The 21,556-nt window shown below is 50.3% G+C and overlaps 1 protein-coding gene across 20 annotated transcripts in view; it reads left to right on the plus strand.

Moving 5' to 3' along the window:
- CLASP2 (cytoplasmic linker associated protein 2) overlaps positions 1–21,556 on the plus strand; it is a 146,277-nt gene that overhangs the window by 100,788 nt on the left and 23,933 nt on the right. For 8 of the 20 annotated variants that reach the window (XM_074199343.1, XM_074199336.1, XM_074199338.1 and 5 more), the window contains 9 exons: positions 1,289–1,459; positions 1,841–1,948; positions 3,851–3,913; positions 4,500–4,606; positions 5,911–6,161; positions 8,731–8,794; positions 14,473–14,636; positions 18,025–18,103; positions 18,207–18,260. In XM_074199343.1, the coding sequence (XP_074055444.1) occupies positions 1,289–1,459; positions 1,841–1,948; positions 3,851–3,913; positions 4,500–4,606; positions 5,911–6,161; positions 8,731–8,794; positions 14,473–14,636; positions 18,025–18,103; positions 18,207–18,260 (1,061 nt within the window). The remainder of the gene's footprint in view (positions 1–1,288; positions 1,460–1,840; positions 1,949–3,850; positions 3,914–4,499; positions 4,607–5,910; positions 6,162–8,730; positions 8,795–14,472; positions 14,637–18,024; positions 18,104–18,206; positions 18,261–21,556) is intronic. The other 12 variants (XM_074199345.1, XM_074199352.1, XM_074199356.1 and 9 more) reach the window with 3 other exon arrangements.

Consider the following 21,556-nt stretch of genomic DNA (forward strand, 5'->3'; position numbering starts at 1 on the left):
GGAGAGAAGAAGCCACTGCATCCTGGAGCTTTAGGGCAAATGAAGAGGGGCTTGGGCATTCTCAGGGGCCTCTGGTATGGGAAGGTCAGCCTGGGAGGTCCCCAAGAAAAAGATTCCAAAGACACCAATGTGGACATACAGGTGACAGAAGAATAACACAAGAGTTGTTGGATGAAAGAGTCCAAAAGAAGGCTGGGCAGGCAGACTTGGGGCAGCAGAAGAAGGGACTTCTGGGCTCCTCATGGGCTTTGCGTCTGTTTTCTCCATATAAGGGAAAGATCTTGTGAAAAAATAACCAGTGGAAAGTCAATGTCCTACATCAGTAAGGGGATGTGGCATCAGGTACCACCTTCCCTGGTGGGCAAGCCTGGACTTACGATCCTGCCCTTCTAGCTGGGTCCCCCAGAGCCTATCACTTAATGAATACTGCCACCCTCAGTTTCCTCCATCTCGGGCACCCCCACACACACACACACACAGAGCTGGATGGGGATTTGCAGTATGCAGCACAGAGCTGTGGAAACACAGGGAGTTCTTGTCCCCAACATCCATCCTCAAAGAATCCCAAGTTCCCAGCATGTCAGACTCCATCCTCCAGTCCTGAAGGAACCCACTGATTACTGTCATAGAAGACGAGGGGTTTGGAGTGGAGGGGAGGGAGTCTGCAGATTCTGCCTGGGATCTGGATTTGGGTCATTAAGGGGGTAGAGGGTGACTTTTGGCCACACATGCCCATGGGTCCCTTTGGGCAACTTGGCAGAAGGTCCCTTGCAACCCTGGGAAGCTGTGCTAGGCCTGAGGCTCCTTGTTTCTATCATTGAATTGAATCGAGACCAAGGAGGTTGGTGAGTCCAGTTTGCAGATAATCCAAAGTTTGTACAGTTTGAATTCTGAAGACTCTTGACAGCCAAGAGTATGGAGTAGCTGTTGCTCCTTCAGCAGGGCCTGAGGGGCCATCAGCCAAGCCCAGGAGGCTGGCCAGGCAGGGGGTCAGCCCAGAGGCCCCTGATACTGGTGTCTAATTGGCCACTGCATCCAGCTGGACATGAGGTGGCTTTTCAGAGGTGGCCTCAGCAAGGCCTCTGCACTGAAACTCTTCATACCCACAGAGCCCTGGGCCAGCTTGGCCCCGATGGCCAAGGCCACTCTGTGGGCAGCTTCTCATCTCCTCCCATTTAGGTCATCCCAGTCATCCTTACATCGTTTCCATCTTCTTTCAAATACGTCTTCAGATTTTTCTCATCTTATATACCCCACTTCCCCTAATCTTGTGTTTCTTGCTGTTTAGCTGGCAGTCGCTCTGGGTCCCCCGGAAGAGTTCTGACCTCCACGGCACTCTCCACTATGACCTCGGGAGTTCAGAGGATGCTGGTCAGTCCTGCCTCAGCTCAGAAACGAAGCAAGATTCCTCGGAGCCAGGGCTGTAGCCGAGAGGCCAGCCCTTCCCGCCTCTCTGTGGGTAAGAAATGCCCCCGCCCTATGGCCTCTTGGCCTCTGTCCTGCAACCTCCCCAGTCCCTTCAAAGCTCAAACTCTAAAGCATCAGGCTGGCCCAACCAATGACCTCAGCCTTGGCTTGGTCACCTCAAATCTTTGCCTACTGATGTTCAATTTTATTGACAACAGTCCAGTTTTTCCTTTATTGTCCTTTCAAGCCACAGAGGCATTTCCTGACAGTTGTCCAAGTTGGGACGTCAGCCTGTGGCAAGAACCCCTTTTCTGGGCACTCCTCAGATGCCCTGTGGAGGCTGGGGCTGATGCTCAGGGACCCCCATTTTCCACTCACAAGCTAATGACTTTTCTTGTGTCCTCCTGTCCCTCATGCCGGTCCATCGGGGCAGCCCGAGGCAGCCGCATCCCTCGCCCCAGTGTGAGTCAGGGCTGTAGCCGTGAGGCCAGTCGGGAGAGCAGCAGGGATGCCAGTCCAGTCCGCTCTTTCCAGCCCCTGGGTGAGTAGTTGGTGCCTGGCAGCAGCATGACTTCTCCTGCCCTCCCTCACCACGTCTCATCCATCTCCCATCACTTTGTCAGGCTGTGGCCCCATAGGGGTGCTTCTTGTATTGGAGGCCCCCAGCAGGCCAGAGGCCCCTCCCGTTGCCCTGGGGTCTGTGTCTGGGAAGGGAAGCCAGAGTTTTCCGGAATCTTCTCATTTCTTCGTCCTACCCTATGCTGCCCCAGACCCCACTGACTTCCATCTCCTGACCATCCAGAGCATCGCTCCAGGGTAGGCCTTGCATGCCACCCTGCTTCAGCTCTCAGGATGACTTTGAGCATGCCAATGCTCTGGCCTTCACCTGCCCCAGTCAGATTGTGGCTCTGGGCAGGTGGGACAAGAAGGTACTATGTCCCTGGTCCGGGGATCCCTTGCAGATCAAAGGCGCCAGTAGGTTCTGACTTAGTGAGGGTCCTTGCTGTCTCCTCTGCTTGGACCTTGGACTCCATGGGCACATGGAGCTGAACTTGGATCCGATGGGAACCCCCGAAGGGTTGCCTTCCCCCTCCCTGGCCTGTTGATCCCCCTCTCACAGTCAAAGGGGCAAGAGAGCATACTGGCAGACACAAGTCGGGGGACACAACTCCTCTGGGTACAAGCCCTCCCACCTTTGCTGTTTGTGTGACCACCATTCCTCCTGCAGCTCTTCTCCATCCATCCTCCATGTCCTCCTTCCCTCAGTCTGCCCCCCGTTTTTTCAGGGGACCAGATGCTTCCTCTCTCCCCTGTATGCCTCCCCTCCTAAACTTGGATTGGTTCTTTTGGGAAGCCCATGATTTCTGAATTTGGATTGTGATAGAAAGCATTGTTTCCTTGTCCTCTGTTTTCTCTTCCTAAATGAGTGTTGTCAGCAGGATTTGTTGTCCTTCTGGGTGCTCATCTGTTGCAGGAGAGGACTGGTCACCCTTTAGAGCCTCCTAGACTCTGCTGCTTTCTGCCTTATGGATCTGGGGGAGACACCCACTTGGCTCCTTTACTGCTTAGTCTAGATCCCCTGGCCTGAGATCCTCATTGCAGTTGATTGGGATCAAGGACTGGTGTGGGTGGGTTAGGGTTGAGTAGACCCAATCCCAGAAGAGAAGCCTCCCTGAGGCGATGGCAGGTTCCTGGCCACAGTGCCCAAGCCAAGGATTGGCTTCCTCCTGCTAGCCACTTGTCATCCTCATTCAAGAGCCCCCCTGGTGGTCTGCCCAAATGAGGTTAACTGAACCCTTTGGGATGGAGGACCCCATGGTTCCAGGATCCACGACTGGACCCCAGAAAACTGTGATCTGCTGCCCAGCTGCATACTTTTATTGTTCATTCAGTTTTAAATTTGGCCTGCTTAAGCTTAGCATTTTTAAAGTGTCTGATTTTCTTGCCTCACTTGGCCTTTTTGGGGTACAGATTGATGGGAAAACAAAACAATTCCAGCCTTCCTCTTTTTTATGAGGGGAATTGTCGCTGTCTCGGGGTCTGTCTTGCGACTGTTTTTTTTTTGTTTGTTTTTTGTTTTTTTAGGTTTTTGCAAGGCAAATGGGGTTAAGTGGCTTGCCCAAGGCCACACAGCTAGGTCATTATTAAATGTCTGAGACTGGATTTGAACCCAGGTACTCTTGACTCCAAGACCAGTGCTTTATCTACTGCGCCACCTAGCCACCCCTTGTGACTGTTTTTAAAACACATTTTTTTAGGATTGTGGCCAGATCTGTTTCCAGAAACTCCTCTTCTTAAAATAAAACCCCTTTTGGAGGGAGATGTCCACTTTGCCCTTCCTCCACCCAGGGCTCCCCCGGGCTCCTCCAAGCTTACTAGCCAGCTTTCTCCCTCGCTCGTTCCCACGGTAACAGGCCGGCTTTGTGTGGTCCTGTTATTCCAGCCTCCAGGCATCACTCCAGATCGACAGGTGCCCTCTACACCCCTGACGTGTGCGGGGCCGCAGGTGAAGGATGAGTACCCTGGGCTCTAGGCTCGGCCGTCATCTTGCTTTTGTTCTGAGTTTCTGCTGAATCATCTCTCCTCCCCCATTTTTCCAAACCCTGATTGATTTCTTTCCATCAAGTCCTTGCACTGGAGAAAGCCCCCTCTGTAGAGCAATCATTGGAGGAGTAGCCTTCTCGGGGTCCTTCTTCCCCCCGCCTTGTTTTCTGTCCCTGCATGTCGTTTTCTAACGTTGAGATAGGCATTTGTGGTCCATTTCATCTGCTTGCTTTGAACATGCATACACTCCCTTGTTCGCGGCCTCCTCTGGGGGCGCACGGCTTCACTGTGGTCCACAGCACTTCAAATGATATCAGGCCCAGTGCCCACGAGATCACAGGGAGCCAGAGATGTCTGAATGACCTCTTGGCCCATCTGGCCGCCTTAAGCCGAGGGTCCCAGTCTCCCTGGTGTGCATTCCCTACGATCTCCATTTGAATTGCTGTTCCATCTGCCATTTTTACTTTGCTTCTCCATTCCATGGCCTTTCTAACTGCATTCTGATGCTGGGGGCAGAGGTGATGCTTGGCTTCCTTCTGTCATGACAGGCACCGGCTATGGGATCGGTCAGTCCAGCCGCCTGTCGTCCTCTGTCAGTGCTATGCGGGTCCTGAACACTGGCTCTGATGTGGAAGAAGCTGTCGCCGACGCCTTGGTAAGCGCATGCCTCGTCTCCCTTTTTTAGGGACTCCACTCAGGTGTGGCTAGCCATGAAGGTCGATGAGGATGGACCATTCCGGGGTGGGGGGGCAGTTTCAGTTACTTCTAAAGGAAGAAATGAAAATGGCTGAGCTTGTCGGAAAAGGAGGGTGAGGGGGCAAAGGGTCCTTCCTATATATATCCTGTCTCCCAGGCTTCCTCTTGTCCTGGACAGACCCCAGGGGCAGAGGCCCAAAGCAAGAGATGGTAGAGGAGACTCTCATTTCCTCGCAGCCCATCAGTATTTTGTTTGGGACAAGTTTTATTTGGTTTTTTATTGTAACCTCCTTGGCCATCCCGAAGCAGCTCCAAACCCCTTCTCTGTGATGAAAACTGTCTTCTTTGGGAAATGGGCCAAGGTCTTTGGGGGAAATGAGACAATCTCATCTTCTCTCTGTCTCCCCGCCCCCGGCACGTAAAATGGAACGGGCCTGCCAGGCCATGGGAGCCCTCAGAGTTGCTTCCATATCCCTCAGGGAACCCTCTGGGAGGGAAATGTCCTGTCACCCTGGTTGCCAGGTGATGGACCCCTGTCTGGGGTCGGCAGCCATCCCTGCTTTGGCCCGTCCTCCCTGGGGCCTGGCCCTCTGCCCGTGGCACCCAACATTCTGGAATGGTGGGAGGGCTCCCAGGGCACCTTCTCACTGTTCTCCATTTTTCTCTTTGATAATTCACTGCTCTCAGCTCTTAGGAGACATGCGGACCAAGGTAGATAAATCACTCTTTTCTCACCATTTGTGTCCACCCTTCTCTCTCAGTCCCTGACAAAAGAGGAGGAGGGAGGCCTGGTCTGGGGTCGAGTGCCAGGACCCTGTTCCCCCTGCAGACTAGGGCACGTGGAGGGGAAGACCCCTTAGTGACGGGACAATGCAGAGAGAAGTCTGGGAAGGCGTGGTCACTCATTGCCCCTTGGTGGGGTGGAGGGCCAACGTGGTTCTAACAGGAAATTCTCTGTGCTGGGCCAGGATGTCTCGCTAGAACAAGTGACTTGAGCTCCTCCAGCCCTTCTCAGAATGAACAGAGGTTGGGTGCTCAGGTCATTTCTTAGATTGGACTACGGAAATGGTTCAGTCATGAGACCACTCTGCCGTAGAGAGGTCCTCAGCTGCCAGGAACTTCTGGAGCCGGGGTACAAGGAGATGCTGCAGCAGGAAGGGCCTTGGCGTTTGGGGGGCGGTGGGCAGGATGTGGGTGTGGGAGTGAATCCTTCCCTCCATCGTGCTCACCCCTTCTCACACTAACCTTCCATGCCGTGCCCAGAAAAAGCCCGCACGCAGGCGATACGAGCTCTATGGCAGTGGCATGTACTCGGATGACGATGCCAACAGCGATGCCTCGAGCGCCTGTTCAGAACGCTCCTACAGTTCCCGGAATGGCAGCATCCCCACCTACATGCGGCAGACGGAGGATGTGGCCGAAGTGTTGAACCGCTGTGCCAGCTCCAACTGGTCTGAGAGGAAAGAAGGGCTGCTGGGCCTCCAGACCCTGCTCAAGAGCCAGCGCACACTGAGGTAAGGGCTTGGGGCTGCCCAGAGTCAGGGGACAGGCAATGCAACCACAATGCTTGGGGACCAGGAAGTCTCTGGTGTGGCATCCAAGCTTCCACTCTTATCTTCTGTAAAATGGAAAGATTGGTGGAAGCCTTGGACCCAAACTTTCTTCACCTTCCCTCTCCCTCGGGCCAGGGTCCAAGGGCAGTCAGCAAGGAGGGCAAGAGAAGACCTAAGTTGGGGGGGGGGGGCAGGCAGTTGTGGTTGGAGTCCTTGGGATTCCTTCTCAACGGTCTTCTGGGGTTCTCCTTACTAAACTCAGATATTCTGTGTGGCTGTGATGAGTGTGTCTGGGGTGAGTGTGGAGGGTATATGGATGTGTTGTGTGTGGGGGGGTGAGAATATGTGTGTGATTGTGTGTGGGGGTATATGGGTGTGGCATGGGGGAGTGATTGTGTGGTGAGTATATGTGGGGTGTGGTGGGTGTGGGGAGGTGATTGTGTTATGAGAATATGAGTGTGTGGGGGGCTGATTGTTTGGTGCGTATATGTGGTGTGGATGTGGTGAGTGTGGGGTGAGTGTGTGTGTTACACTTATCTCTCTTCCCCCCCCCACCCCATCCCTCGTGGTTTCTCCTCCCTTTGGCCCCACCAGTCTTTTGTCTGGAAGATTCCATGAACAGGGGAACAGGCAGCCTTGGGGAGAGAGCCAATGATCTTCCAAGGATAAATGTCCGTGTGTGTGTGTGTGTGTGTGTGTGTGTGTGTGTGTGTGTATGTGTATGTGTGCCCCCCCCAAGAAATTTGGTGATTTCATCTTAAAATAAATTTTATTCAGTTTTTGAACATCCCTTCCATTTCTTGCCATCCTGTCCAAGAGGGCAGCAGAAAAGGGGGTGCATGTAGCAGGATGAGCCAGCATAGGCCACCTCATGGGCAGTGCTGTGTCCCTGGAAAGTGGCTCCTCCTGCTCTTCTCCATGGGGCCAGGCTAGGCCAGGATAATCTGTTTCCACAGTGTTGGCACTGCTTTCTCCACTCATGGGGTTAAGGTTCTGGAGCATAAGCGCACGGCCAGTCCTTGGGTTTGGGGAATCATGGGGGAGAGGTGTCACCAGCCCTAGTGCTTTCTTTGCCTTTTTCATTTAATGGGGGGAGGGAGGGGGCAGATTTGTAGACCATAAGGTAACTAATAAAATCCCCTGGCCCTCTGGAGCAGTGGTCAGAGGCCACAGCTAGATGGACAGTGCCACCTGTTCCACGCCGCTGATCGGTAGTAATCTGAGGACTAGTGTTGGAACTGCTTTCTCCGCTCATGGAGCTAAGGTTCCGGAGCGTAAGCGCATGGCCAGTCCTTGGGTTTGGGGAATCATGGGGGAGAGGTGTCACCAGCCCTAGTGCTTTCTTTGCCTTTTTCATTTAACGGGGGGAGGGAGGGGGCAGATTTGTAGACCATAAGGTAACTAATAAAATCCCCTGGCCCTCTGGAGCAGTGGTCAGAGGCCACAGCCAGATGGACAGTGCCACCTATTCCACACCGCTGATTGGTAGTAATCTGAGAAGGACAGTCCTGGACCTCTCTCCAGGGAGTCCCAGTGGCCTAACTCCACATAGGAAAGTCAGTAGGAAGAGAGAGTGTGCAGAGCTGGGCCTGCCCAAACCCTCTTGGACCCGGATGCCCCTTCTCTTCCACAGGCTGAAACATTTGGAACAGCCCTTTTGGGGACCACAGAAAACTTGAATAGACATCAGTCAGTTGAGATGTGTGCTGGGTGTGGCCTGAGGAAAATCTCCTTCCCCTGTCTGCCCACCACAATGGGGTGTCTCTGCAGCCCCCTGCCCAGAGGGGCCTTTTTATTGTTCTGTCCCAGAAGGGAGAGGGGGACAGGAAGGGAAAAGCCAGTGGGACAAATGGATTTCTTGCTGAACAGAGATGGACAGGAGGCTCGAATTGTCTGCAGGACAAGGGAGGGGAGTGATGCGACCTCCCCTCCTCCTCCAGCATCCCCACCCCCACCCCTGCACCCCTGACCTGGGCTGCTACAGTTGAGGAAACAGAGGCTGGCATGGCCCCACTTCAAGGAAGTATCTGAAATCGGATTTGAACTCAGGCCTTGTTTTCTCCAGGCCCTGCCCCATGTGCAGGGGGTGTCCCCTGGGGGGGGGGGCGTGTCTTCACTGCATTTTGCAGTCCCTTCTTAACTGTTCACAGATTGTGCCTTCCAGGTATAGTGTGAACTCTTTGAAGGCAGAGCCTGGCCAGACTTCTAGACAGATCCAAACCCCTAGATGGTATTCCAAATGAAGGCTGCCGATTGATGAACTGACCCTGGGGTCAAGGGGTCCTGGCTAGTCCAAGCAATGGGGTGGGGTGGTGGGGGAATCGTGCATAGCACACTAGGGTCCTTAGGATGGATGCTGCCCTTCTCGGCCGGAGCCCCTGCCCACCACTACACCCACACTATCCGCTCCCCAGTGTCTCTGAGACGGCTTCCTGCTGCCACCCTCACTGGGTCTTGTGAACTACAATGCATTCAAATGTCTTCTTGAAACTCTCACTGTTATTAATTCATCACTTTATCATTTTGCCAGTCGTGTCGAGCTGAAAAGATTGTGTGAGATTTTCACCAGGATGTTTGCAGACCCTCACAGCAAGGTAAGTGTGACAATGCAGCCCCTCACCTTCTTAGCTCCTTGTCTTCTTAGCTCATCTGCCTGGGCATGGTGCCCATGTAAGGGGGTGGGGAGAGCCGAGGAAGCCACATCTGTCTCCTGAACCAGACCACGGCCCTCAGGCTGTAGTCGCCCTCCCATCAGCAGAGTGAAACCTGGCTAGCTCCTCCCCCAGGCGGCGGGAGAAGCGCTCCAAGATTTCCCTGGCTGGCCCCTGGCATTCTTCCCTCGCCTTCTTGTTTCACCCACCTGTTGCTTTGTTTTTCTCCTTTTGGGCATGTCCTCTCCAATCCTTGTCTCTGTGATTAGTGCTTTGGGATTAGTGGTCCAGGAAACAGTGGCTGGCACTCTTTGACCAGTCAGTGACCCCCCAGACAGTTTGCTGCTTTCTCTTGAATGCTACTTCCAGAGCTTAGACCTGGGCCTTGCTGAAATGGGGGCTGGGGGGGGGTCTCCCTTCCAGAGAGGAGCCTCTAACCCCAAGAGAATACTGAAGAATCTGGCTTGAAAGGCTGAAATTGGTTTGTTTTAAACCAGGACCAAAAGTTGACTTTCAAGGGGAGATACATTTTCACTTCTTAGATGGGGTTGGAGGTCAAGAGAAAAGAGAGTGATCTCAGCCTGCCCTGACCTCCAGACATCCCAGACTATGTTGTTCCATGAGGAACTAGGTGGCCACACAGGAAAGGGGGAGCAGGGTAGCCAGAGGGCTCCCCCACCTTCTCAGAGACCTTGAGGTCCTGGGGTAAGCTGACCTGGGGAATGAGATTCTCCAAAATGGATCAATCCTGGACCATGCCTGTGCCCTGTGGCCCACCCTGACAAGTTGCTATGAATTTGGGGATGTGGGGGGCATATTCCCCTCCCCTCCTCTTCTGCTGACCACCCACTTCTGCTTCTCTCTTCCCACTCTTTTGGTCCTGTGATGTCATGTCTTCACAAGGAGCCAAAAGGAAGACCCCTTCCCATGGGGCATTTCAAGGAAAGCAGTCACAGTAACAAGCCTTTATGGAACACATCAGCCCCTGGTTGGCTCACCTGAGGCACCTTGTTACAGATGAGGAAACTGAGAAGTAGGGGGTGGTGTACAAGGTTCCACAGCTAGGAAGGGTCAGAGGTGACTTCAGCCCAGCCCTCTGCCTCTGTTCCATCAGCGGACCCCTACAAGGAGTTCTCTTTATCTGGATGTCTCTGTAGAATCATAGGGAATATTGCCCACCAAAGGGTGGCCCACTCTCCTTATTAGAGTGGGGTTACCTCATTGGATGCTCTCAGCAGCCCTGGCAAGGGGCTATTCTCCTTCTCTGGTAGTTGAGGCAGTGAGGCAGGCCGATGGTGGTGGTGGTGAAAGGACTTGGCCAGGGTCATGTGTCTCTGGCAGAATTTGAACTCTGATCTGCTTCCAAGCCTAGACTCCATCCACTGGACCACTTAGCTGCTCCAATAGATACAATATATATTTTTTAAAAAAGAGATTTGTATGTGTTTATGTATATACACACACAGACACCCATGTATGTATGTGTTTGTGTGTCTCTCTTCTACCCCAAGGACCTTCACGAACCCTCTGCCAACCAACTCCTTGGCCCCCTAGCAGCCATGGAGCAACACAACAGGTCTCTATGAACCCTCTGGGGAGCAGCAGCAGGTCCCCTGGGGTTTTCCAAAGTGATTTGGAGGAGGAGAGATGCCTCCTGGCTCTTCTCTGACATGCTCTGCTCCTTCTCCTGCCCACAGCCCACTGTGGATGCTTGGGTGACCAGTGGCATGGGAAAGTTGTGGATTTTTTCTCTGCCTATTGACACAGGGTCTCTGGAGGGGGGGTTGCCACATCTGGCACAGCCCACACTGGGTGTCACAAAACCAGTCTGAAGCAGATGAAAATGTCCCGGTAGGGGGCATCTAGGTGGCACAGTGGATAGAGCACTGACCCTGGAGTCAGGAGGACCTGAGTTCAAATCTGGACTCAGATGCTTAATAATTGCCTAGCTGTGTGACTTTGGGTAAGTCACTCTTAAACCCCATTGCCTTAAATAAATTTTAAAAAATTTCCCAGGAAATGCCAAACAAAATAAATAAAAATAGTGCACAGCAGTGATGCTACCTGTCGGAGACTTGTCCACAATCTGAGGAAAGAGCTGGCTCCCTTTGCAGGTGGAAAGCCTCCCCTGGCCACACCCCACTTCTGTGACCCTGGGCCAGTCGTTCCTCTTTTCCTCTGTTGGGGCTCACTGGCAGCCAATCAGAGGAAGCATCTACTAAGAGTACAGATGGGGAGGAAGGTTTGTGGCTTCCTTTCTTCCTGATGCCTCTTTGGAGAGTTCCCCCAGTCCTCAGGTCCCGCAGGCAGACACCTGTGCCACTGGGAAGCCAAGCTGCCGCCTGGGATAGAGGGATCAGCTCTTCTCCCCCACCATTCCCAGCTCCCGGCAGAAAAGGGACTTGGGTTACTGCTGAACGGCATTTGTCGTCTGATTATCTCTGTGTTTTCTTCCCTACAGGGACTTTGCATTGATGGCAACTAATGTGTGTGTTTTTCTTTTTTTTCCTTTTCTTTTTGCATGCTGTCTCCTGTGTCGGAACTCTCGGTAGAGAGTAAGTTGGTTCAATATTTGTTGGAAAGCTAACTTTGCTGCATGATGATGACATTAACCCTTCTTCTCTCTTCCTTTTTCTCTCCCCAAGATTCATGCAGTGTCAGATCTGTTGCGATTTCTGCAACTCTCTGTACAGTTATGCAAACATGTGGGTCTCTTTGGAGACGTGCTTTTCTCATCTACTAATTAACTGACGTAATTGGGTTCTGTTCTTCTGTCCTCAGTGTGATGATGGCTGGCACCCCTAAAGCCCAACCCCCTGCCCTGTCACCCTCGCAGTCAGCCAGCATGGCCAGAGCTCGTCCGAGAGAGACTTCTGTTCTCCTTGGGTGCTGCTGGGCTGTGGGCCGCTGCCCGCGCTCTGGGCCTTCTGTGTTCCTAAATGATTGAAACCCTCCTCCCACCCCCGTCCCGCCAACTTAGAATCCAGCGTGATGTCAACAACCCGTCGTCATCACTAGACCAAGAATTCTTGGTTTTATCTTAGGAAAGCAAATGTCCTGTCTTGGTTGGCCTCCCTTTTGTGCTGCTGCTTCCTTTGTTGGTGGGCCAGTAACAGCAGGGAAGATTACTCTTCAAGACTAGCAGCGGGGGCAGCTAGGTGGTGCAGTGAATAGAGCACTGGCCTTGGAGTCAGGAGTACCTGGGTTCAAATCCGACCTCAGACACTTAATAATTACCTAGCCATGTGGCCTGGGCAAGCCACTTAACCCCATTGCCTTAAAAAACAAATCTAAAAAAAAACATAAGACTAGCAGCAGGCTGGAGTACAGATTCCGTTAGCATTTCCCTCCTGGCATCGGATGGGTCTGGGTGTTCCCCAGGCAGGGACAGATCTCCCCAGGACCTCCGAAGGACTGAATGTCCCTTTGCTAGCTTGGACACCAGTCCACCCGAAATAGTCCTCATTTCATCATGCAAGAAAATGTCTGAGAAGGCACTTCCGTCTGTCTGCAGATGAGCACACCGGATTAGAGGGTCAGGGTCCAAAACCAACTCAAAGGGATGTTCGAGACAAGCCACCATCCTCCTAGAGCAGCCAAATCGGGTTCAAGTGGACCTGGGGATAATGAGCAAAGTCAAGTCAGGTTGCAGCCCCCTGCAAGAAACCTCCCAGATAGATCAATAGCCCCCTTGATTTGATTCCCCTTGGACCAGAACATTAGGCTGAATCAAAGAGGAAGAAGTCAAGTAGGAATTAGTGGAGAGTCTTGCAATTTTAGAAATACAAAACAGAATGAGATCCTTTGGAAAAGATCTGGACTTTTAATGACCTCCAAGTCCTGGAGGAATAATCAACCTGATAGTCCTCCCCGGGACGTTGCCTTTGACCCCATTCTGTTCCTGTGGTTAGACCTCTTTAGAGAGGTGGGCTTGATGTCAAGAAGGACTTTGAGGATGGGGAAGGACCTGGAGACAGGAAGGATAGCTCAGGAACACTGGGAGGCGGGGCATGCCCTTTCCTGACAAGTGGGGTCCCTTCCTTCTCTTGAATCTTTGGGAGAGTAAATAGGGACCCCAGAGCCCCCTGATGGGGAAGTGTCTCTGGCCTCTGACACTTGACAGTGGGACCCTGGGTGAGTTACTTCACCTCTATCTGCCTTTATGGGAGTCCAAGAGCTCCTTCCTCTTAGGGTGATTGAGAGCAGAAGTACCCCTGGAAGCACCCAGGATGGGGGCAAGGATGGGGTGGAGGATGTGTTCACCTTCCAGACCTGGGCCAACTAGTGCCAGCAGGGGAAGGGATGGAAGCTTGGGGAGGAGGGAGCTTCCCCAGCTCAGATGTCATGTAAGAGAGTCAGGCTCCAGAAGGTCCAGAAGCTCTCAAAGATCCAGTTGTGAGGGCAGAGTGAGCTTTCCAAAAGGATCTCCTTTTCTCCTCCTAATCACCCTGACAGGGAGGTGCCGGGAAGGGTGAGGCAGGTGGCTCTGGCAGCAGAGCAAAAGGCTGCCTGGGTTCTCCTCAGAAAGGGCCTCTGGGCACATGGAGGGAGGGAATCCTCAGCTGAAGCTTTTCTCATTTTAGTATGTTCATGAAAGTTTCCAGCAGAAAGGGGAGTTACTTGGTCAAGGGGAAGAGGTGGGATGCCCACCTTGAGACTGTATGAGATGAATTAACTTCCTCCCAATCCCAAGTGAGGATTGTCCTTCGTTTAGTCTGTGGTCCCAGATGTGCTAAAGAGCAGAGCACGCTCTCGTTCACGTTGACTTCTCTGGAAATGTTCTATTAGTGTGGACTTTTCCTTGTTCTCTGCTACTTCCATTGCTCAGTTGTTCAGCTACATTACCCTATGTTTGTAACGATCACAGCACCTAGAACTAGAAGTAACCCTAATGATTGCTCTGATAATTTTTATAGCATTTTTAAAAGGGGGAACATTTCCTTTACTAGAAATTCATCATGGTGTTGTTTTATCTTGAGTGGTATAATTTTTAATATCATTTTTACCTCATTTATTTGGCTACCCTAGAGACTCTCCAGACATAACTTTGGAACAGTTATAAAAGATAGTAACTTACCTGTCCATGGACAACAAAAATATCACATTGGCCCATTTTCCCTCTTCTCATTGCCCAGGACTAAGATAGTACTTCAATGTCAGCGGTCACCTGGTACAATACTCTTCCTGCCCCACCCAAACCCCTCACCAACTGAATGTGCTTGTCCAGCCCAGATCGCTGCTGTGGCCTCTGACTGGTCAGGTCCTGTCAGGTCTAGTCCCTGTCATCTAGTGACATCATTGGCCAGCTTGGCTCAGCCCCGGTGGCCTTAGGTGTGTCCGCCATCATGGCAGGGTTCCTTTCTCGAGTGATACTGCATGGAGTAGAAGCTAATTGTCAGACTTGTGCCCAAGTCGGGCCTTGTGCCAGGTGTCCTTTTCTAGCGCAGAGCCCAATGAAAAGCAAGACCGATTGTTTTCCTGCTTGGCTGCCAATCACTGCCTCGTCTGCCTCTGATTCCTTTGTTCTTCCTGGTTCCGTTTTGAGTTGCACCCCGAGGGTCAGTGTGTCCTCCTCTCCTGCCCCTTTCTCTCCTCATCGTCCCCATCTCTACCAACTGTAGGTCTTCAGCATGTTTCTGGAGACGCTGGTGGACTTCCTCCAAGTCCATAAAGATGACCTTCAGGATTGGCTCTTTGTGTTGCTGACTCAACTGTTGAAGAAGATGGGCGCAGATTTGCTGGGGTCCGTTCAGGCCAAAGTTCAGAAAGCCCTGGACATCACCAGGTAATGACCTCGAGAGATTACCAACTGGGATCTGGATCCTCTGCTGATTGGGGAGGTGATAGGTGACTTCCAGAATGGGACTGAGACTCAGGTGATCTAGAGACCTCTCGGGGAGAGCAGTGTGTTCTCCAGCAAGTACTTGCTGGGGAGATGCAGGAGAAAGAAGCCCACCACCGGGTAGGTCCTCTTCTCCCAGGTGAGACAATGATGTGCTTCCTTCTGTTGGCCCAGACATGAGTTAGGCTTATGGAAAAATTGGTACAAGATCAGCTCTCAGAGAATAGACTCTGGTGCTGGAGGTGAACCTTAGAGGGAGAGGGGGGAGAAAGCCAGTGTAGCCAGGGTCAGCAGACTGGCTTTCCCAGATAGGAGGGTATGGGCAAGGCAACTTGGGAGCAGAGAGATGGCATGGGATGGAGAAGGGTATGGTGTCTTGACAGTGAAAATTATGTGGTGGTGAGACCCCCCAGGCGGCCCAGATTGCATGCACCAGTTCCCAAGAAGTCCAACTTACTTTCTTCCACTGCTCAGTCCCGAGTGGGTACAAGAATAGCATGGGCAGTTCCCCCATACTTGTACAGTGTAATTTCTGATGACTGGGGAGCAAGAATAGGAAGTGCCCCCAATTGAGGAATCAGGAAATGCCTAGAGTAATTAAGCTTAGCAAAGACAATGGGTCAAGCAGTGATGTACTGATAGGAAATGAGGGTCCCAAAAGGGAGAATCTGTTGAGCCAATAGAAGTGAGATTTCCGATAGATGGTGCCCTCTTCTTATGTTTCTGGTCATTGTTTGGGGGGGGGGGCGTCTATGGCAGGAATGTGAGAACTTCCTAAATGACCTTCATGGCGACTCACGGGAGTCTCAGCCTAATAATCCAGTCCTATTGTCCAAACCACTTGCTACAGAAATAGTCTCCCAGTGCCTGTACTTGGTGCAGGTGGCAATGAGCTGGTCCCAAGACTTTTGAGAAGTTGTAGTTTGTTTTCAGCGAGTCTAAGCTTCTTCCCCATAATCTCTGAAAAATAAAAATGGTGGAGGGTGTGTGGGAAGAGGCTGCTGCTCATGATAAATGGCCAATGTGTAGGGAAGGTGCACCATAAACTCCAAGAGATTGCATGCAGCAAGGAGGTGAATGCCAGAGGTGACTGGGGGGTTTTCAGGGGCCTTGAAGAAACCCCTTGAGGAGAATGTCTGATGGGACTGGGGCAAGCATCCAAGAGAAGCACAGAATTGGAGTGCCTCTGGTCCAGCCTGTGCCCACCAGGATCTCCATTGTAGCATTCCCAGCCAATGATCCCTTGCCTGGTCCCTGCCTGAAGATCTCCAAGGAAGGGACCCCTCTCAAAAAATCAGCTCTTCTGATATACTTTTTGGGACCAAGCAGGAACCTTCCACATGGCAGATCTCCTAAGATGGCCCTCTTGGGGACTTGTATTGAAGGCCATTCACTATCCTGATTGTCTTCCTTGAAAAGCATCCCTCCTAAATGGGTGCCAAGGATGCAATGCCATTGAACAGTATCATCTGACCCAGCCAGAATCCAGAAGAAATCTCCCCACCTCCTTAAGAGCACCCCAGGACCATCAACTCTGGGAAGGCTATGTCATGACATAGTCTGATGGTGACATGTCTTCTTGTGAATACCTGCAGGTCTTTTACAGCTTGAAGCTTTTTGGTTTGTTTTTCCTTTTTTAGATTGAGCAATTTTTGGATTTTAGATTGAGAGTATGCTCTATAGTAATTCTCTGGTTAGGTTTCGTCTTCTTAGATCCAGTCTAGCGCTCCAGCTGGTTTGGCAACTCTTTGGATCCTGACATCATTAGGCAGTGCCAGCTGAGCAGATTGCTGGGGTGCTCCCCAGAGACCTCCTCCCAGGCTGGCCCTCTCATCAGATCCATCTCTCTGACAGGAACTTTTCTAAAGCCTAGGGAAACTTATCTAGACCCATTGACCCAGTGTGAAGGCCAATGTGGGCTTAAGCCACTTTGGAGAGACCAGCTTCCTTCCTCCTGTTGGTCAAGTTGATCCTGCAGCTGTGCCCCTTTGACCCTTCCTCAGGAAACTGTGGAGCCACTGTTTTCTTGCACCAAGTTGTATCCCTTCCCACTGGGGTTCTGTCCTGGTCCATCTGCTCCTGTCCCTGCTTGGAAACTTCTCAAAGTAGGGCATTTTCTTCAGATGACTCAGTTTTTCCTCCTCCACTTTCTTAGAATTTCATGAGTTTCCCATCCTTCTTGGCCATACCACCTCTAAAATTCTGTAAAATTATATTTATCCTTCCTCTCAATCCTTGTAAATCTGCTCACTCAAAATCTTGGGCTCATATCAGACCATGCTTAGCTTTCATAGGGAAGATTTACTCTTCCCTCTCCATCCCCTGCAAGGTTCCCATCATTTTCACCGCAAGAAATTCCTTCTTGTTGGTGAGAATCAGTTAAAGAATAAAGTTTCCCTTACCATTATTATGGTAAGGAGAGAAATTATTCCCTGCTCCTATTTCCCTGCTGTACCACATCTCTGGTACCACCAGACTTGGGTTGTGTTTCCTTAACTTCCAGGTGATTTTTAATATATGTCAATCATTATCACTTCTGTTTCTCCCTCCAATGACTATCACACAGAGCTCCTCCAAGGCTCCCCCTCTCTAGTCAAGAACATGCCCTCATCCCATGCCCCAGATTTTTTTTTAAGATATATCCATTAATAGCAATTGTGCAGGCATACCCTCAGTCTTGGTACTACCTCTGAGATCTTTTGCTTCTATGAATGAGTTGCAATCTTCACCATTGAAGAGAACATCATATTGGCAAGACCAGAGATCCTTGGAAGAGTCCTTGGGGAGAGTCATTTCTTCATGCCTAAACCTCATGGATAGCTGAGTAACTCCATCACTTCAGTTCCCGTGAGAGGAAGATGCTGCCTCTGTGCTCTGGTCTGGACCATGCGTGTTGGTTGCCCATCTCTGTGCTGGTCACAGTGTAAGCATCTACATTCATTGGTGCTGTTGGGGCATCTGGAGATGTTCACCTGCCACATGGGAAGAGTTTTGGAGTTTCCCTGCAGTTGACTTTCTTGGGTCCTGGCTGATCATGAGCTCCCACACTCACATGACCAGATATTTCCCAAGGGTGCAGCTTCTCAGGGTTGATGGGTCTGGGGAAACCTGGCCCACCAACCTCCTGCCTGCCCTCCCAGAGAGGAAGTCCCCACTTGGCTTTAGCTTTGTAGCCATTTATTTCTAATCAGACCAAGAGCTGAGTCTGGTAGCCATCAACCCTTGGGTTAACAGTCAGTTGAGTATGGACCAGAGTTGCTGTAGCTCTGCCCACCATCCATCTGTGTTCGTTGGGGGTGGTTCTCCTCTCACTGGTGCCCTTTTCTTCCAGAGAGTCTTTCCCCAATGACCTTCAGTTCAACATCCTAATGAGGTTCACTGTGGATCAGACCCAGACGCCGAGCTTAAAGGTAAGAGCCCAGAATGAGATGTTCTTGATAAAGAGATTGATCTGTCCACTCACAATACGAAAAGATGTTTCAATGAGTGGATTTTGTTTTTATAAACTTTCAGGCAGTCCAGCCCACCCTGCGGGACCAGCTGCGCTCCTCCCCTGGGAGCTCCAAGGTTTTTGTCTGCATCCCTGCTGCTCCCCTGCCCATTCCCTGAGAAAGTCTGCTTTGCCTGCTAACTAACTTGGCAAAGGACTTTTGAGCATGCGATGTCCGCCATTCCAAGGGCGGTGCATCCTTACCTCATTGGGGAGCACCCACAATTTTCTGTACAGGTGTTCCTGGTGGTCCAGATACAGGAGAAGAGCCATTTCTGTGTGCTCGAGCTGGTCCAGACCAGGCCCCTGACACTTGAATGACATTTCTCTCTTTTGCTTCTTAGAGCCTTTCATGCCTGTGCTTACCTTAGGGGCTGGTGTTCCTGAGTTCATTTACTAATGTCTAACTATAGACCCAGCTTATTCTCTTCTGGTTTCCCCTGCTAATATCTCCTTCAGGAATTAGAGTTTGCCTCTGAGGACCGCTTGGGCTGCATCCTGTGTGTGCTGCATCTAAATTATCATGTCCTTTAATGGAACGTACTCTTTGTGTCATTGGTTCTTGAGCCTAGGCACTATCTCACAAGTCAGTGGGGGAGTAGGGGCAGTGGGGGTTTCTCCTTCTAGACCTCTACTCATCTCTTTCATTTGCATCTTACTCCTTCAGTGGTTTATCTAGGTAAACACCTCATCTCATTCTTCTTTCTCAGTAGACCTTACCCTGTTCCTTCATATCTTGCTTCAAGCCTCTTTTTTTGATTATCATTTGCCCATTTTATTATGATTTACTAAAGGAGTTTCAAAATTACCCATTATTATTAAATTTTGATGAGTTCTTTTTGTAGGTCAGTTACCTCTTTGATCAGGTTAGTTGCTAAGCTTTTCGGGATGTAGATGTTTTAATTCTAGGATTCTCCCTTGTCAGAGACATATCCTAGAGCATGTCATGTTTATCCCTTTTCTCTCTGAACCTTTCCCCTCTGCCTTCACACTTTTGTAACACTGTGCATTCCCCAAAGCTGGTTAAATTACCTTTTGAATACTACGATTACTGCCTTTCTTTTTTTTTTTACAATTACTTTCTTAAGGGGGAGCCTAATGAGGCATTGCTTTTTAAATTGATTCAATAACGATTTTTCTTTGTGAGTTTAAAATGTGAGACTAGAGTCTTGCAGTGGTAGAGGAGGCTTGTGGAGAGCAATGATTGACATCTCCTTTGGAGAGCATCAGAAATCCTGTAGGGGTTCTAAAAGCTGGAATATCCTGAGACTGCCATCCAGAACTTCGAATTCTCCTCCTAGAGATCTCAACAATGAAGAGACAACCCAACTGAAGTCTAGATTGGCCTCCCCCACAGAGGCGCTGAGGATAACTCTCCCTTCTTCGGTTTGGAAATGGAGTATGAAGCACAGCTTTGAAAAGCGATCAAAAGAAGTGATGAAGAGGGGGATTGAGATGTGTCCCAGGAGCTTTGGGGGTGGCCACCTAGCAATCAAAGTAGTATGTTGCACAACTGAAGTGAAGGAACCCACAAAGTGACTTAGGACAGAACAAGCAGCTGCACCTTGTGAGGAGGAAGTGGCTGCTTGGGTATCCTGGGGCATTCAGCAGAGTCAAGTGCCAGGTGGCGACTTCCTGCTAAAGGACCCTGGTCCATGGATTTGCCCAGACACTTGTTCTGAGCCAGCCAGATGAAGATCTTCCCAAGACTTCCAAGACTTAGGGGATAGCTGCCAACCCCTTCTAAAATGGAGCTACTAAGAGGGATTCAGAAGTTTGTGAAGGAGTCCTGAGCCCTTTGGTGCATCAGGCCATAACTCTCAAGAGTCTCCATGTGTTAAAGTTTTCATCCTTACTGACGGACTCCAGAATGTGCAACAGACAGTAACCCTCAGGCTTTCTTTCTCTCCTTCTATTTTGGGATGCTCCAGACATTTGGGTCTGGTTGTTGGTTTGGTCCAGGGAGTCACCCAGTACATGGGAGGTATCCTGACCAAAGAGCCCCCTGGGCCATGTAATCCATATATGATTTTGGTTGTACCACTGGTCCAATGATAGACTCCAGGGATACTGTAATTCACATTGTGGCCATCTGGGAAGGCTGTCCATCTTCTGTCTGCATCTTTGATAGCCTTGACCCTTCCCTCACTCCCTTGATCTTTTCTTCACTCCCAAACCATGCAACCAGTGTTCAGATGATGGTACTCCTTCCCTCCACCCCTACCCCTGACACAGACCCAATTCCCTGACACTGTAATCACCTTGGACTTTTCTGATAGCTAGCTTTGTTCAGGCGCCTACTTCACATCCTAGCCATTACCTTCAAAGATGCTACTTTCTTTTCTCTTGCATCTTGAGAATGTGTCTGGTTTTTTCTTCCATTAGCATATCAGCTTCTTGAGGGAATGGCTTCTTTCCCCATCACTTCACACAATGTCCAGCTCCCATGCTTGTAATAAATGATTTATCATTCATTTGTTCCCAACTGGAAGAACTACAGCTTCACAAGTGTGGCCAAGATGGAAATTATGTGTGACATCAAGAGAAGCTATTAATTTTACCTTAGACAGCTTCATCTAGTCCCTTACCTAGAAGGGAGCTATGTTCTCCCTGATGATCAGCTGTCCCTGGTTGACAGAGAGGATCAGTACACAGAACCATTTTTCTTAAGTATGAAATCCTGTAGTCTCCATGAAACTGCTTTCCACTTCATCAGAGAGGATGTCATTGATATTTCCAAATTCTATATTGACCCATGCTACCATCCTGTGCTCAAGATGATGCTAATACCCTCCTTGGCCCCAAGGACAATGAAAATCAACATCATGTCCCATTTGAATGCAGAACTCCAGTCTCTGTTGAAGGCTCCATCTTGGCCTCCTTATCCACCTGGTCAACTTTTGAGGAGCTTGGTGATTCTAGTTTCTCTCTTGTCTGATGCAGATGCTTCTCTATGATGTTTTGTTGTGGTGGTCAAAGGATGTAGAGACCATTGCTTCTAAAGAGGTGAAGTTAGTTGGACTCCCATTTGTTTTGTTCTGGAGACCTGATTAGTAGTTTTAAAACATTTGCTTGAAGTTGGTGAACAATAAAACTTAAAGAGAAATGTCTCCAAAACTGTACTAGCATCTTCAAGACTTGGATTATTCATTTGTTTTTGCATTGCCATACAGATAATGTATCATGCATGGTTGCAAAACCCAACTTTAAAGGCTGTCTTGCACTGTGGCAAGATCTGATTGGCTAAATCCTGATAAAGGAGGAGAAGAAAGAAGGTCCTAATATGACTTCTATGTAAATTAGATAATAGCAAAAAAAAATTTTTTTTTTTTGTCTTTCACCTGAATCCTTTTTCAGGGAAGAATTGATAAAG

This window comes from Macrotis lagotis, chromosome 8 (assembly GCF_037893015.1).
Source record: "Macrotis lagotis isolate mMagLag1 chromosome 8, bilby.v1.9.chrom.fasta, whole genome shotgun sequence".
Classification (NCBI taxonomy): Eukaryota; Metazoa; Chordata; class Mammalia; order Peramelemorphia; family Peramelidae; genus Macrotis; species Macrotis lagotis.